This window comes from Formica exsecta, unplaced genomic scaffold (genome assembly GCF_003651465.1).
Source record: "Formica exsecta isolate Colony F162 unplaced genomic scaffold, ASM365146v1 scaffold105, whole genome shotgun sequence".
In the NCBI taxonomy this organism is placed as follows: domain Eukaryota; kingdom Metazoa; phylum Arthropoda; class Insecta; order Hymenoptera; family Formicidae; genus Formica; species Formica exsecta.
In genome coordinates, this window is record NW_021848390.1 from 102362 (window position 1) to 121664 (window position 19303).

At 36.0% G+C, this 19303-nt stretch overlaps 1 protein-coding gene across 1 annotated transcript in view; it reads left to right on the forward strand.

The window, feature by feature from the left end:
• LOC115233530 (voltage-dependent T-type calcium channel subunit alpha-1I) overlaps positions 1-19303 on the forward strand; it is a 47212-nt gene that overhangs the window by 7323 nt on the left and 20586 nt on the right. Inside the window, exons 2-14 of the mRNA XM_029804015.1 lie at positions 6808-6919; positions 7446-7579; positions 8045-8142; positions 9042-9213; positions 11083-11121; positions 15548-15651; positions 16037-16212; positions 16734-16826; positions 17102-17280; positions 17434-17600; positions 17700-18064; positions 18764-18985; positions 19065-19194. Of these exons, the coding sequence (XP_029659875.1) occupies positions 6808-6919; positions 7446-7579; positions 8045-8142; positions 9042-9213; positions 11083-11121; positions 15548-15651; positions 16037-16212; positions 16734-16826; positions 17102-17280; positions 17434-17600; positions 17700-18064; positions 18764-18985; positions 19065-19194 (1991 nt within the window). The remainder of the gene's footprint in view (positions 1-6807; positions 6920-7445; positions 7580-8044; positions 8143-9041; positions 9214-11082; positions 11122-15547; positions 15652-16036; positions 16213-16733; positions 16827-17101; positions 17281-17433; positions 17601-17699; positions 18065-18763; positions 18986-19064; positions 19195-19303) is intronic.

Below are 19303 nucleotides of genomic sequence, written 5' to 3' on the forward strand. Positions count from 1 at the left end.
AAAAATTTAAAAGTCATTTAAAAAGAAAGTAAAATTGTGGACTTATGAAGCTTTTTTCTTCTCTTGGATAGAAATTCAATGATCTGGGAAATTTAATCTCTATTTAAAAAATACTATATTATTTTTTCTCTCTTTAAATTAATGATTTTAAAATTAATTAAAGCTAGCTTTAAAGGATACGTTCTTTTCATGGAATAAGCTTTGCGTGTAAATTTGTTCTTCATAAGATTAGTGAGCGAACAAAAATCAGTCGAGTCATTAGGTCGACATCTATACGACACGATCGATACATATCTCGTTCGGTGTAGCAATTCGAGTAAACGTTTTTTTGGCGACGCGCGCTTTGCTTTGTCTGAAAGTCTCATTATAATTTCTGTCCTGTCGCAATAATGCACGGGATACAAGATAACCCGACAAATTACATGTATATCCTATCTTTTGGTTTTTGTCGTTCATAAATCGATTGCGACAAATTGCAGTGAATCTTCTTCAGCAACAGTCGTCGAGGTGACTTGGGACGAGAGTGAAGATGTACGAGTTTTATATCCAAGAGGAGTCATTGTTTTGCATTTTATACGAAGATTTTTTTTTTGCTTGCAAAATTGGCAAATTATTGGTACAGTTAGTTTCCACAATGCAGTTGTATTCGTAGAATTTGTAGATCTCGCGTGCTTCCGTACCGCGATACAACATCATTAATACGTGCTAGATTTATGTAAACGGTTGCACATTGCTGCACCGAGCCAAGATATTCTGCGGCAACGGCATTAATTCTTATGTGAACGGTACTTAACGCGGTCGCAGGCACACGCTGGCTGGAGGGTAACACGAGCAGATTGCACCGTACGATAAACGGTTATCTAGGGCTCCGGGGTCTTGTAACACATACCTACGTTGCCCGCGGCTCTCGAGTGGAGTAATCGAATTGATTATTTTCTGCCGCCGTCGTCACTTATCTCCGCGCGATGCGCGCGTTAAAACGGGCTTGGGATTTATTTTTAGCCGCGCACGCACGTGAACCCGCGAGATAAAATGCATTTGTCCCTTCGCGAGAATAACGGTTACGTTATTCTCGTAACGATTTAATTACTCATTCCGGAAATGAGAGGTGCATGTTTCGCTCCTGTTCTTGGAATATCCGAGCGTGAAAATAGTTTCCGTCACGGTCGAACTCAACGCAATATGAAATGCGATCTTCTATTCGAGAGAATATATTCTCTTGTTTTTTGAAAAATTTAAAAGTCATTTAAAAAGAAAGTAAAATTGTGGACTTATGAAGCTTTTTTCTTCTCTTGGATAGAAATTCAATGATCTGGGAAATTTAATCTCTATTTAAAAAATACTATATTATTTTTTCTCTCTTTAAATTAATGATTTTAAAATTAATTAAAGCTAGCTTTAAAGGATACGTTCTTTTCATGGAATAAGCTTTGCGTGTAAATTTGTTCTTCATAAGATTAGTGAGCGAACAAAAATCAGTCGAGTCATTAGGTCGACATCTATACGACACGATCGATACATATCTCGTTCGGTGTAGCAATTCGAGTAAACGTTTTTTTGGCGACGCGCGCTTTGCTTTGTCTGAAAGTCTCATTATAATTTCTGTCCTGTCGCAATAATGCACGGGATACAAGATAACCCGACAAATTACATGTATATCCTATCTTTTGGTTTTTGTCGTTCATAAATCGATTGCGACAAATTGCAGTGAATCTTCTTCAGCAACAGTCGTCGAGGTGACTTGGGACGAGAGCGTGACGAAATAGTAAAAGACACGTCCCTTAACGGAGGGATGGAGGATTTTCAAGATGATTTAGGTCTCTTCAGGCAACGTCGACTTTGTTGGATCGATCGTATCGTAAACGACGGAATTTAAAAAGAAATTCGGTCGACATTTCTGACACTCTACCGTGGCTTTTCCTCGCTCCTTCATATGAAACATCCTGTTGACTGAGCACCGAATGCGAGTACCATCGGATGCCTTTTCAACCGTAGGTGTTAAAAAACTCTGTGAAAAAGGGCAATTGTTTTAATAGCGTGATATTGACGATTATAATGTTATACAGCATCAGAATTTCAGCTTCGGCGAATTAAGTATACGCCGACGGTATAAATAGAATAGTATAGAGATTTTATTTCTCATTTAATTTTAATTGGATTTTATTTCGAGAAAGATTTTTATGAAAATTTAAACATCTCATTAAAATATTTAAATAAAAAATTAAAAGTTAATGAGACACGTTATTTCAGAAAGTTTTTTTCGTTATAAAAAAGCCGTAAAAAATTCTCATAGATAATTTTTTATAGATTCTATGCAAAACATATTCTGGAAAGATGGGTATTCCAGAAGCATCGCTTCTAGAACATCCTATTATATATAATAGAAGATAAAGTTAATGTAATTCTGTCTTTTCCATCGTCATTTTCATTTCATTGGCGTTTGTTTTTTTCTAATAACATGCACGATGATTTTTTATTTTTCAATACGGATAGGCATTATTTCTTTATCGCATTATTTCCTGCAAGTGAAAAGCAATCGAGTTAATGAGCAATAATGAAAGAGCGTTTGATATGTATATTCATGTTAAAAATAATAATTACGTTCTCGTATTACGTTATTTTTCCAATGTAATTATCCGGTATTTAATATTTTATAGGAAATTATTATTATATGAATTGAGAATATCATATATTAGGATTAAAAGATGAATGTTACTGAAAGGTTTATAGAATATGAGTTTACAAAGGTGTGAAACGTCCCACACATATTCTCTTACGTATGAGATGAATATAACGCGTAATGAAGCTTAACTCTTATCCTCTGATTTATCCACCTATATTAAAGATTAATAATATAGTTATGACGAAAAAGATAAATGTCTCAAAAATAAGGTTTAATCGAAATGAAAAAAAAGGAACAAAAATATTTGATGAATAGAACAATGTAATAAATTTTCAATGATAAGATTAACGATTATTGTATAATATGTTGCTACATTTAATATGTCTATTGAAAGATCTCAGTGCCATTTAATATCTGGATGATCCGGTCATTAGTTCTTCCTTCGTGTAGCAATCGTAGATGATTAACCTTCTAGGAATGGTGTGATGGACGGTGCGTGCACTGTAAGGGGACTGTAAAAGTTAACAACAACAACAACAACAACACGATCCATTAGGTTTAACGCGTAAAGTTTCACGTACATTCAGCCGTTTTTCACTTGAGCGGATACACCTATCCGATGTGTCATCTGTACACACCGATGCGGAATGCATCATATGTAAATTGGAGTATTTGTTACAAGAATAAGAAAACAATTATTTCGATACACGCAGATATTATAGCCTCTTTGTCTTTGTCAATTATACAACTTTAATAATTACAGATATATTATGCCTATATTAATTATACGACTTTATCATGTTGAATATCACGAGGTCGTGGTGTCATCATCAGTGCTCGCCGATATATAATACTGATATGTCACATTAATATACACATAAAATGCAATTAACGACCAAGTATTTGCGAAACTATTTGTCGCGCCTAATACAGCCAATTAATAATTATGTCACGTTCTATATGATTATTTTAACTTGCTGATACTTAAAGAAACTTAAAGAAAGATGATTAAAATGGATAATAAAAATTGTCGCAAATTGTTGCAAGATTTATTTTAATTCCTTCGCTGTATTAAATTTGAGGCTAAGGATAAATAAAAAAAAAGTAGTAGAGACTTGTCCTCATTCGCAGACAAAAGCTCTTTTTCTTATTCTAAATATCTACAAGACGGATCCGCTTCAACCATTTTGTTTTAAAGTCTCAGATTCGGTTCTGATAAAGGGAGCGATCGTCATCTCAAAGAATGTACAAATGTTTATTATCAATCACTTCCTTTGCATTAGCGAGCGAGTGATGTTTGCCGGAAAGATGCGAGGGTTGCATGCTGGAAAGAGCTCACAATCAGTAATGGTCGCTTATTAATCGAACACACTCTGAGCACGTTTGTGGGCAGCAGATAACGCAGACGGTTTCTCGCGATCCGCCTGTCAAAACCGTCAATGTGATAGTTTTTAATGCGAGCATCCCCTTCTTTCGCCCGTTCTTCCATCTCCAAAGAGATGAGACATTACAGGTGCTCGCGGTCGTTTGTATAAGCACACGGAGAGGCTAAGAGGCTGCTCGCAGACTCTGCTCCCCAATATCGGCGCTGGCACGTGAAATTGTGTCGGCGTGATAGATCGTTATTATGATACACCATTGCGGTTTACGGATCGCACAGCGATCTATCATGCGTCCGGCGTACGTGAGTTACGTAGATTGTACAATTCTGTCTGTTTAATTCGAGTCGAGAAGCGATCTCGCTTTTAAAATAATTTGGCCCGTAATAACAGTAAAAGTTATAAAGACGTCTAATTGATATTCGAAAAATAAAGACTTATCTTTTATATTATTAACATGTCGGATTTTAGACATTTTAATAAGCTCTTTTAAATATTTGGTTAGTTGATTAGATATTTGCTTAGTTGATTAGTTATCTGAATAAGCATTTTATTTAACGCTAAAATTTTATACCTTCTTCTGTAATAATATCATATAGTGTTATTCTCTTCTTAGCCATTAGATGTACATAAAAATGCGGAAACGGGATTATTATAATTTAAATTTAAATTAAATTATTAAAACTTAATTGAAATTAACCAGATAAGAATTTACGCTGTTAAAGCATAATTCGCCGAGAATCTTCCAAGTTTGCGTGATACTCAAGTTGCTAACTATTATACATCCATCATGATATTTCTCCTCTAATTGTAAGATTAAATGGAAATGTTATAAAGTGTTTAATGGCAGATTGATCCAAGGCAGGCAGACGAATTGAGGTGTGTCGATTTTATCGCTTTCATTAGGCTGATTACTTTTCGATTTCTGCCGAGAATATATCCTGAAGAATCGTTCCACCAGTATCGAAATATACGAAACGTTCGTATATTCGCGTGATAAACCACGATCGATTTATTTTTAGTCTACCAATTTCCCAGCGCACAATCGAGCCATTTATCGCTCGGATACTTTAAAAAGCAGCGAAGGCCGTGCATGAAGATAGACTGGTTCAAGTTTAGATGTCATGTTTTCCCATGTCTATGCTTTCTCCACCTATTTTCGGACGAGACTTTCGCGATTTTATTTTTCTGAACTGTCAATTCTGAACTGTCAAACGTGTACCGATTGATCCGCTGTAATTCGTACGTGTGGATCATCTTCGGGGCCTATATAATTAAATGGGCGCAGCAAGTAGCGCCGAAAAGAATTGCACAGGCGAACACGACGATTGCAGTAATCTCTATTTTAATGTGACGCGTACCTTACTTTTAACCTTTCAAAAAGGGCGTCGGCCTCCCGTGTATAAATTCGATGTCAGTAGCCTGCTGGCTAACACATAAATAGTCGTTTGCACGCGATGCTGATGGATATCGCGACATCATCGTAGCGCCGTCCTGTAAATGAAGCGTGGAGCACGAATAGCGATTTCCTAAGCAGGAAGCATCGATTAATATCGTCGTTTCTTATTCTCACGTGTTACGCATTTGATTTATCTCCGTTTCGAATTTCGAAAGAGTATTATATATATATTAAAAAATATATAATATATCTATATATATAAAGCACACTACTTCTCGAAAGATCCCTCCATAAAATCTTTCGATAAATAGAATAACTACATATTTCTTAATAATAAAAAATACAATACATTTATAAAAAACTTAATTAAAATCTTATTAAAAATATGAGAATCAAAAATTGATAAAAAATATATGTGAATATATATATATATATATGTGTGTGTGTGTGTGTGTGTGTGTGAAATTTATATATTGTATACATAATATATAACATAAATTTTTTTGGGAAGAATATAAGAAATATATATACATATATATTTCAGTTATTACTTAGAGTTGAAAATAATATTAACACGTAATTAATAATTATATTTAATACTCAAATATATCACAATTCCATTAAAATCTGTAACTGCTGAAAATTAATAATTAGTAATTTTATGATTGAAAACTCATTACATTGTGCCATTTGCACACAAACCCCAATAATTAAGATTCCGATTTGACCCTGTACTAAATTATAGTACGCATTTAGCGTTTACGTGTCACAAAACACATTGAAGAAAAATTGTGTTTGATGAAATCGTAGATATATAACGATGATAAAATCATCATATTTTATTTGTATGTACTTTTGTACGATGTTTTTTTTTTATTTGCACAGATATTAGAGACACGCGATTAGATGTAATCACGCAACTCTTGTTCACTTGTTAAATAGGCATGTCAAGAAAACGCTGTTTAGGTGACGGTCACTTGGCAACAATAATCAATGTATTACACGGCGAGTTGACTTTTATTGATCAAAAGAAACTACAAATTTCCAGAAAGAGATTATGTGCTTTGTCAATCATTATTAACGATTTTGTGTTCTTAACAATCAAGTTTATTCACATTTATTCCGCAGATACAAAGATTTACCTTACAGTGATTTTGTCGTATTTTAATATCTAGTAGATAATCTTAACGAGCAATGAAATTTGTATACGTGTATTTCATTTATTTTTTATGCAACATTTCTCATATACTTATTTAAAGATTTTCTTTTATATTTGCTTAACAAGGCGCTGTTTGGCAATGCGCTGTTCATCCGCTGTGTAATCCGCTTGCAATATATTATCCTTGATTAGAAGTGGATATGAGAAATATTTAAAGAGATCTATCTTTTCCTTAATAACAACACACGTGGTTCGAAAGGGTGAGCATGATGGTGATCCTTTTGAACTGTATCACGCTCGGGATGTACCAGCCGTGCGTGGATGACCAGTGCGTAACAAATCGATGTAAGATACTGCAGGTACGTACTTATCCCTTATTCCGCGAAATGCGACAGCTGGTTGGTGAAAGAAACGGATAATCCACGTTATCGCGTTGCGGATTTGAGAAAGTAGAGTGTAGCGTATCGAGCTTATTTGAATGGGAGCCATTTCCATAAGAACGACTCGCGATCTCATCTCGCATTTGCATGCCAGAACGGAAAGTGCCGATATCGGAATCGGGATATTTACAATTCAATTAAGCTAACTTACGGGAAAGTAGGGGGGAAAGAGAAAGACAGCATAACAGCGACGATTACACAGCGCGCCAATAAGCAAATTAATCGATCGCGCATCTTGACACGGTTTCCGGCCGGCTCGCAATTAGTCTAGCAAAGGAAGAGGAGGAGGAGAAGGATGGGATGGGAAAGAGATGAGAAAATTACTGATACGGCATGGCCGTTAATCGAATCCTCTAGTTAAGTGCTCGTAATCAATCACGGCAAATTACGTCGATCGCACTCCCTGTTCTAATCAAGCCGCGTTCCTCCTACCTATTTCTTCCAGATGTTCGATGATATCATTTTTGCCTTCTTCTCCCTGGAGATGACTATAAAGATGGTGGCGATGGGGATTTACGGTAGAGGAACTTATCTCGCGGATTCCTGGAATAGATTAGATTTCTTTATAGTGGCAGCTGGGTGAGTACTTCTTTTTCGTTTGTTTGTATGCTTTATTATATTTTTTAATTTTGATTGTAATTCTTTTGAAATATGTTTTTATTGTAAAATCTATGAGAAGTATATTCGCGATAATGTGTAGTAACTTATAAGATCGACAACTTTAAAAAAAATAATATTTGTAATAATTATATATTTTTTATAATACTTAATTAACTAAAATTATATATTTTATTTATAATGCTTTGTAGATATGTGTTTTCCGTTTAGATAATCATAAAATATATTACTGTAATTTAATTTCCTACCCTAAAAGAGGAGAAATTCAAAACTATATTAAATATATTTTGCGCGACACATATCACATGACATGTGATAAATTATTAAATCAAAACAAGATTGCTGCGATCGAAAAAAATATCAAAAGTGTTTAAGAAGTATGGACAGCAAACACTAAAGAAGACATCTGTTTGGATTTGCTTGTAGCGCTTTGGAATACTGCTTAAATGTGGAAAATATGAATCTGTCAGCCATACGAACGATAAGGGTTTTAAGGCCGTTACGAGCGATCAATCGTATACCAAGTAAGTACGAGATCTTCGCAATATGTCAAAAATCTTGACGGTTGACATTTAACTTCGATTTGTTCTCGTCGTCGATTTTACGGTGCATTGCTGGGCGTGTAACTGCCGCTTGTAGATCCTAGCATACTCACGGTTGATTTTATCTCGAAATTGAAATGAAGCAACGGCAAGGGTGTACAATATCGATCAAGAATAAGTAAAGTTGCAGCAAGATATAATAATAAGTTACAGAAATTAAAATTAAAATCTAAAGTTGAATCGCGGAAGCGTGAAACATACAATATGCATTCTTTAAAAACTCGCAATCTTAATTTTAATAATAGATTTTTGGATCAATATCTGTATGCTATCTCGATCTATTTTGTCTTAACGTCATCATGACTTTTAAATTACAAGTTATTGAAAGGATTCTTGTGTGAATCATGTTTTTAAAATAAAATGAAATAATTAAATCTTATTATGATTAACAGACTTTGAATTAGCGATTGTAATATTTAATATTTAAACATTCATTAAAAAATTATTACGGATAATGGTTTTATTTTAGAATATTTTTTTTAGAATCATCATACTGAGAATTAGTTAATGTATATCTATGATTAATATTACAATCGGATAATTTAAATCACCATATGACATTTATTTTTAAATTGCCACGAATATTTATAGAATAATAAAAGAATAAAAGCAATATATCAAGCTATTTCAGTAAATCTGAAGAAGATTTTGTAAGCAAAGTCGATATTGTTTCGGTTCGAGGAATTTTATAAATCTCTAAATTATTTTTATAAATTCATAATTTATATTTAAATAAATTTTTATAAATTTATCAATCCTCAACCGTATACACTTATTTATCAAATATTTATGAAACATTATTTTTACGAAATCCTTGATAGGTATGCGGATATTGGTGATGCTGCTACTCGATACTCTTCCCATGCTGGGCAACGTCCTGTTACTGTGTTTCTTCGTCTTCTTCATATTCGGCATCGTCGGCGTGCAACTGTGGGAGGGCATATTACGCCAGCGTTGCTTCCTCAAGGCTCTACCCAACGTCAAATATCCCGAGTAAGTCGGCGAGAATCTTAAGCCGATTCGTTCGATTATTCGATTCAATCGATTATTATTATTTTTTGTTTTGTGAATGTCCGACTTCGATTTTTCACGTTATTACGCCTCACATTGCATCGCACCTCGTTAATTTTTTTTCGCTGTCTATCTTTCGATCGCTGTGCAATTTTCAAGGGCGGCATTACACATGCCTTCGTTCAAATGCCAAGCACGCATTTTTTTTCGGCAAAATATGCGAAAGCTCAACGACTCATATTCGACAATTGCCGTTATTAAAAGTACTTTTCGCAATACCGTACTTTGAATACAATGGACGGTAAAATTTTGTGACCAGCGCGAAACAATCAATACTCAACCGTGACAATTTTTATATCTGAAGCTTGCATTATCGTAAAAATTACATTTGCCGTATATCCGAAACACACTTTTATACTGTTTGCAATGTTTCTATTTTGCGATCTTTTGCAATAATATACTTCGAATATATAATAAACGCTAATTCGGAAATTCTCATTTACGTTATCTCATTATGGATATTAGCGTTTATTGTATTCAAAGCATGCTATTGCATAACATTTGTATTATTCTACAATTTTTTATCAGACAGATTTTTGCTTAGATATAGTATTTTGATTTTCTTTACATGCTTGCAATTTATTTTTATCGCTTAAAACAATCGTTATATCGAGCGCACTTCCTCGGAATTTTAATTATGAGATTCGTGAGGGTACGATATAATCTCTCGAAGATTCGCGAGCGCGGCGAGAACTGATTACAGATATTTGTGATTCGGCATCGAGTAAACGACTTGATATATCGGGCGATTCGCTTCCATAATACCCAACCAATCTATCATATACCAGATTGCATGACGAGTAGCTCGAGTTGTCGCAAAGCATCGCTTGCCGAGTTTCTTTCGCTGTAAATTTAACGCTCCGCTCTTTTTCGCTCTACGTTCTTTGTCTTTCGCAAGTACTATTTTGCGCTCGATCTTGCTTTTATTAGACATCGATATCTATTCAGAATACAGGGCAAACTTCCATAACTCGCGTTCACTCTGCTCGGCTTATCACGAAACTATCCGCAAATACCAAGTAGCTGGTCACGAAAATAAATAATTAAACAATTTATGTATATATAATAATATTACGTTATATCGCGAATAGAGCGGAAAATTTATATCACGGATTATCGCAGATTATCACTGAACATAATATGTAAATGGTATTTATATATACTTTTTTTTCTTATATTTTATAAATTCTTTTCCTATTTTTACGAAAATATTTATAACTTTTAGTGTATCTGACAATTAATTTTTTTCTTAATAGTATTTTGCTATAGTAGCTTATTTAGAAATTCACGCGTATAAAAATTGAAGATTTTACATAAAATAGATTGTAAGTTGTCAAACATAATTAGATATAATTTTAGAAGACAAGTTATATTTTTCTGAATAATATTCTTTCTATCTTAAAAAAGAGCACAAATGTTAAAATAATTTTAACAACATGACACTCTTACAGCATCTTTCTGTCAAATCTTCAAGTATCGATTTGGCTGAACTGTATTGGCGCGTTCTAGATAAGGAAGATATTATCAATGGCGAGAAAGGAACCAGAAAAAGTTCGTGAGAAGCCCTGTAAATGGATCTGTACATTCTACTTTTTGAACTTTTGCTTTGCAGGAACATCATGTTAGGCGATCTAAAAATGTTCTATTTCTCACTCTCTTCCCTCTTTCTTTTTCTTTCCCTTTCTCTGTTTTTCTCTTTCTTCTTCTCCTCGTGACTATAAAAAAGAAAATTAGACATGTAAGTACATGACCCCAGGGAGGCAGTGACAGGCTATTATTTCGCTGTTGCAGGTTACTCTCGGACGAGTACTCGGTTCGATCACGCATTTAGTAAGCTCTAGTAGAGAACAATGTGCTGTACATACATATATATATATATCTCTCTCTCTCTCTCTCTCTCTCTCTTTCTATCTCAATAATACATACCTCTATGAATCACAGAATATACATACACGTGGCATCCATATGTACATATATGTATATACATGCAACCATATGTGATGTGCATATGTATATCTATATTATCTCTTTTTCTCTCACTTCTTCTTTCTTCCCACTCGACCCCTCTCTCTTTCTCGCTCTCTATCTCTCTTCTCTCTTAATCACTGTACCAATGTGCAAAATGTACCGTAGTATGTACTCACATAGAGCATGTCGACTCGATCGTTGTCGAATAAAATACTGTTTTGAATACTCTGGCTGTAAATTGAGGAGATGATGGTTTTAAGGATCCCGAGAGCGAGAAGAGAAATCAATCTTCCTGAACTTCGAAATAGTATTTTAGTGTCCGGGTTACTTCACGGTCTCTACACTTAGTGTCTGGCATTAAAGTTCTCTTCGACATATACCCGCTGTACATAAATCGTGCGATTCGGAAAGATCGAAGATACACGATGATGAAGGAATGGAGAAACCATATAATTTGTGTTGGCGGTCCGAAACTTTCACGTTTTTCCACGAGATTACTGTATTCCGAGATCTCTTTGGTTACTTCGATGCACGAGTCGATGTTCTCTTCCTTCTCTGCTCTGGACATATTCCTGATATGATCTTTCGTGGCTCGTATCTTACTCTCTCTCTCTCTCTCTCTCTTCTCTTTTTCTCTCTCCGCCTCTCTATTTTATCCTCCCTCAACGTGTCTAGTCAGTAACGATGCTTTCTGCATATGTGAACTATCGTTTAAACAACTCTGTGTGTACGTGCGTGTGCGTGTGTGCGTATGATATTGGTGGTCTCTGTGGTTTCACTACATCGCATCGCTTTCATGATAATGTATCGTTTTGTTATACAGAATGTGTCGGATTTAATATCTCGTATATTAAATAGCTTTAAAGGATTTTTAGATTGTAAATTTGAGATTTTCCACGTAAATGGAAAGTTTTTAATGAAAATTTTTAATCTTTTACAGTTCAAAAATAATCGACACTTGACAATTGACAATTGACCCTTCTTGTTAAGGAAAAATCGACACTCTACATTCCTCGGAAAATCTTGCTACATCTCGTGACACACCCTGCGCGGGCATCCTGTATATAAATGACGTTATCATCAATAACTATGATTACAAATCGAATTCTAAACTATTGCGAAGGACATTTTGTTTTCGTTAACGGAACCGCCAAACAGGATGAGCTACGGAAAATTGCGAGCTTTATCGCGCATTTTAAAATCCTAGATGCATACTTGCAATTCTTGCCTCGCACGCGAGTCATTTCAATTCCAAGCTCACGTAGCGGTGAAGATAGCGTAGCGGGAGAAGTAGGCTCCATAAAGTTCTAAGCCCAAGCCCAGAGAGAGAGAGCTAATTAAACACGCGGTGCTCGCGCGGTCTATTCCGGTATACGTAGCAGCTATTTTCGAACGTTTATCGACTTCTGCACCGACTTACTGCCGTTCCTGTGCCCTGGTAGCGCAGCGCTGGAACCTCGCGGATAGCGATGGCCCTGAAAGCGATATCAATTTGCAATTTTTCTGTAAGCCAAATATACACCTGTCCTCCTGAGAAGATGTTAACATCCGACTCTCGAAATTGTAAGAGATGCTAGTAATTATTGCGAGTATCACAGCAACAATATCAGCGTACTTATAGCAATAATGTTTGACACTGACTCAGATTTTTTGAAGAAAGCAAAAACATGAATGCATTTTTTTACTTAATAACCGAGGATTTTTAAAATTATTATATATCCGTCATATTTCGTCTCATATGTATGACAACATTGAGGTGCTATTGCTAATCGCGAAGAACTTGTTGCAAAATACGCACACATGCGACAAGACGACCAGATTGTGAGACCTTTGTTCTAAAAAACGGTTTCTTTTCTTATTGTGAAAAAGGCATAATATACGAACCGCAGAATTCTGTTGTAAAGATACATATGCAAAAACTCAAACTTATTAAATTACGTTATTTTTACAATTATTTTGTGTTTATCAATTTTCTCAACGAATTTTAAAAATTTCTTTGCAAACATATTTCACGATTAGTTTTAAATTGGATTAATTTGGCATCAAGAGAGAATATGAGCACGAATACGAAAGTTTATCAAAAGTTGGAACGAAACGAGACATTATGGGGATTGAGTGGTCAAACGGGACATACATATTGTTTAAAAGCAGGACATCTGGTCATCTTATATACAAGAGGATGTAGAACGACCGGCACGATCAGCACCGCGAGCACAAACGAGTGAAACGCACGCCTTATACAAGATGCGGGCACGCAAATTAAGGGGAGCATAGAGGCGATCACGTGCACACTGCTGATTAAGCATAAATAGCGTGTGTGTTTGGATAGCATAGGAGTGTGTCGCATAATCTTAGAAAATATAGCTATTTCTCGTATCGATATTCCCCTATCGCGCAATTTTTTCTGTTCGGTCAATGAATTACATCATAATATTCGTTTTCAGATCTTATTTAAAGAATGATATTTTACGAAGAGAACAGCTTTGTGTTATAAAAAATAAAAATGTCAAGCGCGAATAGCGCGAGATAAATCATTTTATTTTTACTACGCGAAGACGTGATTATTAATCACGTGAATATCTAAGAATTCAGAAGAAATGGCGTCGAAATGTTATGTGATAGAGGAATATAATGGAGTTTGGAGGAAAATAGCGCAGTGTTTTTGAATCTCAAGGGGTGTAGCATAAAAATAGGAATTATTTATTATTAGTTATGAAAACATCACGTATTTGTTCTTATTTCGTGCACATCATATTTGTTCAAGGTTATTCGCATATACAGCATTTTATCACTATTAGTATTTTAATTTCCATTTCTCATTTTATATATATATATATATATACATTTATAATTTTAATATCTAACATCTATAATAACTCTTAATGTCTAATATAATAACAATATCAAATAAATATTTATCCTTTACCATATTAAATATTCGATTCTCGATTTCATCCAAAGCTCGATATCTTTCGTACTTCTCTAAAAATAGGGTTTCACTCATGTGACTCGACATTATTATAATATATATAACTTGTAATTTTAATATTTATAATGTTTTTTTTTAATTCTTGATATTTATGATATATGATTCGATATCGCAGTCTATGCGAGGAACATTAATTGAGTGTTTTTTTTCGCACACTTGCCGACTATTTTCGGCGTGATACAATACACGCATGCACGCAAATTCGTGTCGGTTTACATCTGCATTTATACCTATATTTCTCTCAATCATTGCGCACGTACGTTGTACATCACATCTATATGTGTACGTATATATACTATATGAGGTGTCCGAGAATCATCGAACGAGCTTGTCGATCAGTGATATAAACAGGGTCGAAAATGTAAGCGTGACACAGAAAACTGACAAGGGAATGCGCCCGATTTTCCGAACAATGCGTGCTTTATTCGTAGCGATCTCAAAGCGAATATCACGTTAAGTGCGTTGTATCGATTTGACGAATCAATGCCATACGGCAGCGTCACGCCGACAATAATTTGTGCGGCGTAGGTCGTTTATTCGATTTCATTCGAATGCATACACAACCTTCAGTATCTATAGCTACACGGAAGCTACTCCGATCGATTGCATTTACATATTTTTGATTCCAATATCCATTTACGCAAGAAGCCGCGCTGGAAGCTCCTCCGGTAATTCCGCGACCCTCTGTATACTATATATATCATGAATATATGAATATTATATGTATATATGGGATGATTCACGAAAAACTGCTATCTAAAATAACTGCTTATTCATAACTCGGTTTAATTTCTTTCTTCAAAGCATAGGCATGTTGTGTGTGCGTGCGTGCGCGCGCGCGCGCGCGCGCGTGTGTGTGTGTGTGTGTGTAGTGTTTGGAATGTTTAAATCATTTAAAATAATTTATCATTGAATTTGTTTTTTATCGTCAACAAGATTTTTTATATCTTCAAAAATGTAAAGTATAGAAACTTTCCTGCGCTCAACGCATTGTTCCGCGCAAACACACTTTATTTTTCGTTTCAAAAATTTTTTTTTTACATTAGTAAATAAAAAGTTATTTTAGATAGCCGTTTGTAATAATTTATCCTTTACATACATATATGCTATATATAATACTATACTTATATATTATATAAAACACGCTGCATATCTACATACAATGTACGCATAAGCGAAGCATGCGAAGAGTGCATCCGTGCATAATAAGGCATATGTACGCAAGTCTTTAAACTAAAGGATCTATGCGAAGATTGATGTGCGTAGATCGATTTAATCGTTGCTTCATTGATTTTCTAGTGATCTGGAGAAGTATTTCGAGTACCAGGGTCAAGATTACATTTGCTCGCGTCCTGACGATAGCGGGATGCACTCCTGCAGTAATCTGCCGCCGCTTAAACTTGGTGAGTATATCCTTCGTCTTACACAAAGCTTTAAATGTACGCGCGAATTTGTGCAATAATATTATATAATATATACTTATCTTTCAATTTTAATTTTCTAACATTTAATAATTAATTTATTATTTAATAATTATAAGATTATATGAAATTTTAAGTATTTTTTTATGCAAAAGGTTTTTAAAATCCAGATTTATCCAGTTTTATCCAGTGCATTTTATAAATTCATTTTTAATGTGACAGATGCTTTAAGAGATGTAGTGTCGAGAGTTTTCTGCGTTTTGAGTTCTAAAATTCTAAATATGCCACATATTACTATATATTTTCGGATGAAAATTATCAAATACTCGATCAAATAATCGAACTGATCGGCGTTTCTCGCATTCAGGAAACTTGGTATGCAACAATACGGCTGTGCCAAATAGTAATGTCACGTTCATCAATAATGACACCTGCGTTAATTGGAACTACTACTACACCGAGTGCAAGGGCCAGGGCAACAATCCATTTCAAGGAACAATTTCATTCGATAACATCGGTCTCGCCTGGGTCGCCATATTTCTTGTGAGCGCTCTCGTTACTCGTCCTACATTCGTTCAGATACAAATAATTCACACATGCATGTGTATATGTACTCATGTATATATGTACACGTGTGTATACATATGTGCAGAATAGAATATTTCTTCCATTTAAGTAATGTACTTTTATATAGTGTTTGAAAGAGTCGGTAGATGCGGATCGCACACATTAGTCTACGATAAAGAAAAATTATTCTATTGGCGATATTGAGGACAAATTGCCTTTCATTCGATAAGATGTTATCGCGAGTGAATGATGTAAAGAGGAAGTAAACTTTGTATCTCTAGATGATATTAATGTACAAAACTTAATTGAAGTATATCTTTTAATTTCTTTCTTCGCGGTTGTAGCATGATCTTTACGTACAAACTTCTTAATTTTTCACAAAATTTCGCCAATGGTGCGTTTTGATATATATTTTTGGCATAAACATTCTTAATTTATTGATCAATTCATTACTATCTCGTCGTAATTCCGAGTAGCGCAATCGTGTCAATTTGCAGGTAATTAGTCTTGAAGGATGGACGGACATAATGTATTACGTACAGGACGCCCACTCCTTCTGGGACTGGATATACTTCGTTCTCCTAATAGTGGTAAGTGCTCCATTTTCTATTTCGGCGCTTGTAATATGTAAAATATAATGAATGAATCATGATATAATCAGAAATAATGAGAAGAAAGGCCAATTGGAGCCCAGACGCGGTTCTTAGAGCGTAAAAAACAAAATTTGACTTCATACGGTGTACATTAACAATATATTAATATAATTTTTGTGTGAGAGAGCAGCGATAATAATATTATAATATAAAACAAAGACGCGAGAGGTCATTTTGAGGGCCAATGAATCAAGGGAGGCTCGCATTTGCAGATCGGCTCGTTCTTCATGATCAATCTCTGCTTGGTCGTGATCGCAACGCAATTTTCGGAGACGAAGAAACGGGAGATGGAGAGGATGAAGCTGGAACGCGCTCGCTACCATTCGACCTCGACGCTCGCGTCGTCCACGAATACCTCGGAGCCTACTACTTGTTACGCTGAAATCGTCAAGTGGGTACTCGTCGTCGTTGCATCCCGAGGACGTTATTCGCGCGTGTCTCCTCTCGTCGGTGTTCGCTCGTCCGCGAAATATTTTTCTCGACGCGCTCGTTTTTTTTTTTTTTTTTTTACGCCCAGATGACAACTCGACGTCTCTTTTCGCAGATACATCGCCCATCTCTGGCGACGGGGTAAACGAAGACTGATGAAGCGATATCGCCTGTGGCTGTACAAGAAACAGCAGAAACGCGAGCAGAATCTTCTCAAAGAACAGCAGAGCCAACCGATTCGCTCGAACGCCGTTGCTGGCGAACTGAATCGAGTACCGGGTGGTGAGTGTCTTTTATCTTATGAAACGAAATGAAAATTTAAAAATTCTTACGCTAAAATATCGAGATTCGAATCCTCTCGAAATTTGTTGCAATACGCAGATAGAAGGTTGCATCATGGAAGATGTCCGCGGCTCCTCGCCGCATTGGATTATGCCGAACAGCAGCAGCAGCAGCAGCAGCAACAGCAACAATTGCAGGTGGCTGCCAGTGGTAACGGCGGATCCGTCGCCGATTTCACCGCCGTTACACCCCCTCTGCAATCGATGGTTGCCGCCACTATGACCGCCGGCAATAATAGCGGTAACAACGGCGGTGGAAACTTGGACGTCGCGCCCCGAGCGAGCCCCGAAATTTCCGAGGCCGAAGCCTCCACGAACATGTGCCATAGATTGAATGTGCATCGCGCCTCCTCCGAGTCTTGTAACGGAAACGATAACGCCGTCGTGGGAAACGTGCAGGCCGAGGCAAGTACAGTGATCCCGCACGTCAGATATGCATGCAAAAACGCGTCACGAGACGCTTCTTTATATATCAAAGATGAATGGCGTAATTGAAGTCAGGTAATTAAACATCGAAATAATTTTTTAATAATATAATGGTTAATTAATTATTTAATGTATTCATCTATAATCATATCAATATGATACAAAGTTAAGAATATTGATTTTGTTATTGGAAATTTATATATAACGTTACCTCGTTTTTCCGGTTTCAATTACGTCATGTGTTTTTATATTACGTCGTGAGTTTTTATTTTCTAGAAATGTTACATTCAACTTTAACTCTCGCAGACAACTTTGTAGACACGCAGTAACATCGACTCGTTTAGCGCTTTTTCCATTAAGCTTTTCTCTTCGCTGATATTAATTTTCTGCTTTATAATAACAGTAGCCGTATCTCATAATGATTATACATGCTTCGTATGTACAATAAAATAACAGCGTTTACGCTTCATCACATTAGATTACCGGGTCATCGATTCTTAGTGATCGTCAATAAAGAGTACATAGTTTGCGCAACAAGAACGATGATCTTTAGGCACGACGTAAAGTTTCTCTCCCCTTAATGCTACAAGTTTGGGCCGAGAACGGTTACGAGAAAGAGAAAGCGCCGGTCGTAGTGTATGACACGCATAATGTATGCTTGATTGATTCGCCTTCTAGACAAACAGCACGTTGTTGAGTCCGCCATGTACGCATTATCGGAGAAGAAGCAGCGTAATGTTTAGCGACGTGGTACTCCTGCATGGCAGCAATAATGTCGGGAATGCGTTGCAGCCGGGGACGACGGTGACGTCGGGTGAGCGTAACGTCTGCTCGAGCGAGAAGATGACGCAGACGGGCGATGGTAACGTTTGGTCCAGTCCGCTGCCGGACCACACGCAGGTAATTTCCACTAGTTGCGCTATATACAGCCTAGATCGAGAAATCTCTCTTCCTTCGCTCAAAGTGCGTTCCATCACAGATGCAGGCCGAGCTGAGCGGCAACGAGGCTATGACGTGTCAGGAATTGTTGGCTCTCAGCGGTGCTCTCAGCGCTGCCCTGCCCACTGGTCAATTGGCCCTCGATTCGTTTCTAAACTCTCTCACAAAAGGCAAGTTCATACTTGATGTACATCGAAAAAAACTCAAATTTACAATGTTGTTTAAAAGAATCAAGATATATTATATATACATTTTTTAAAGATATTATAATTTTCAAAG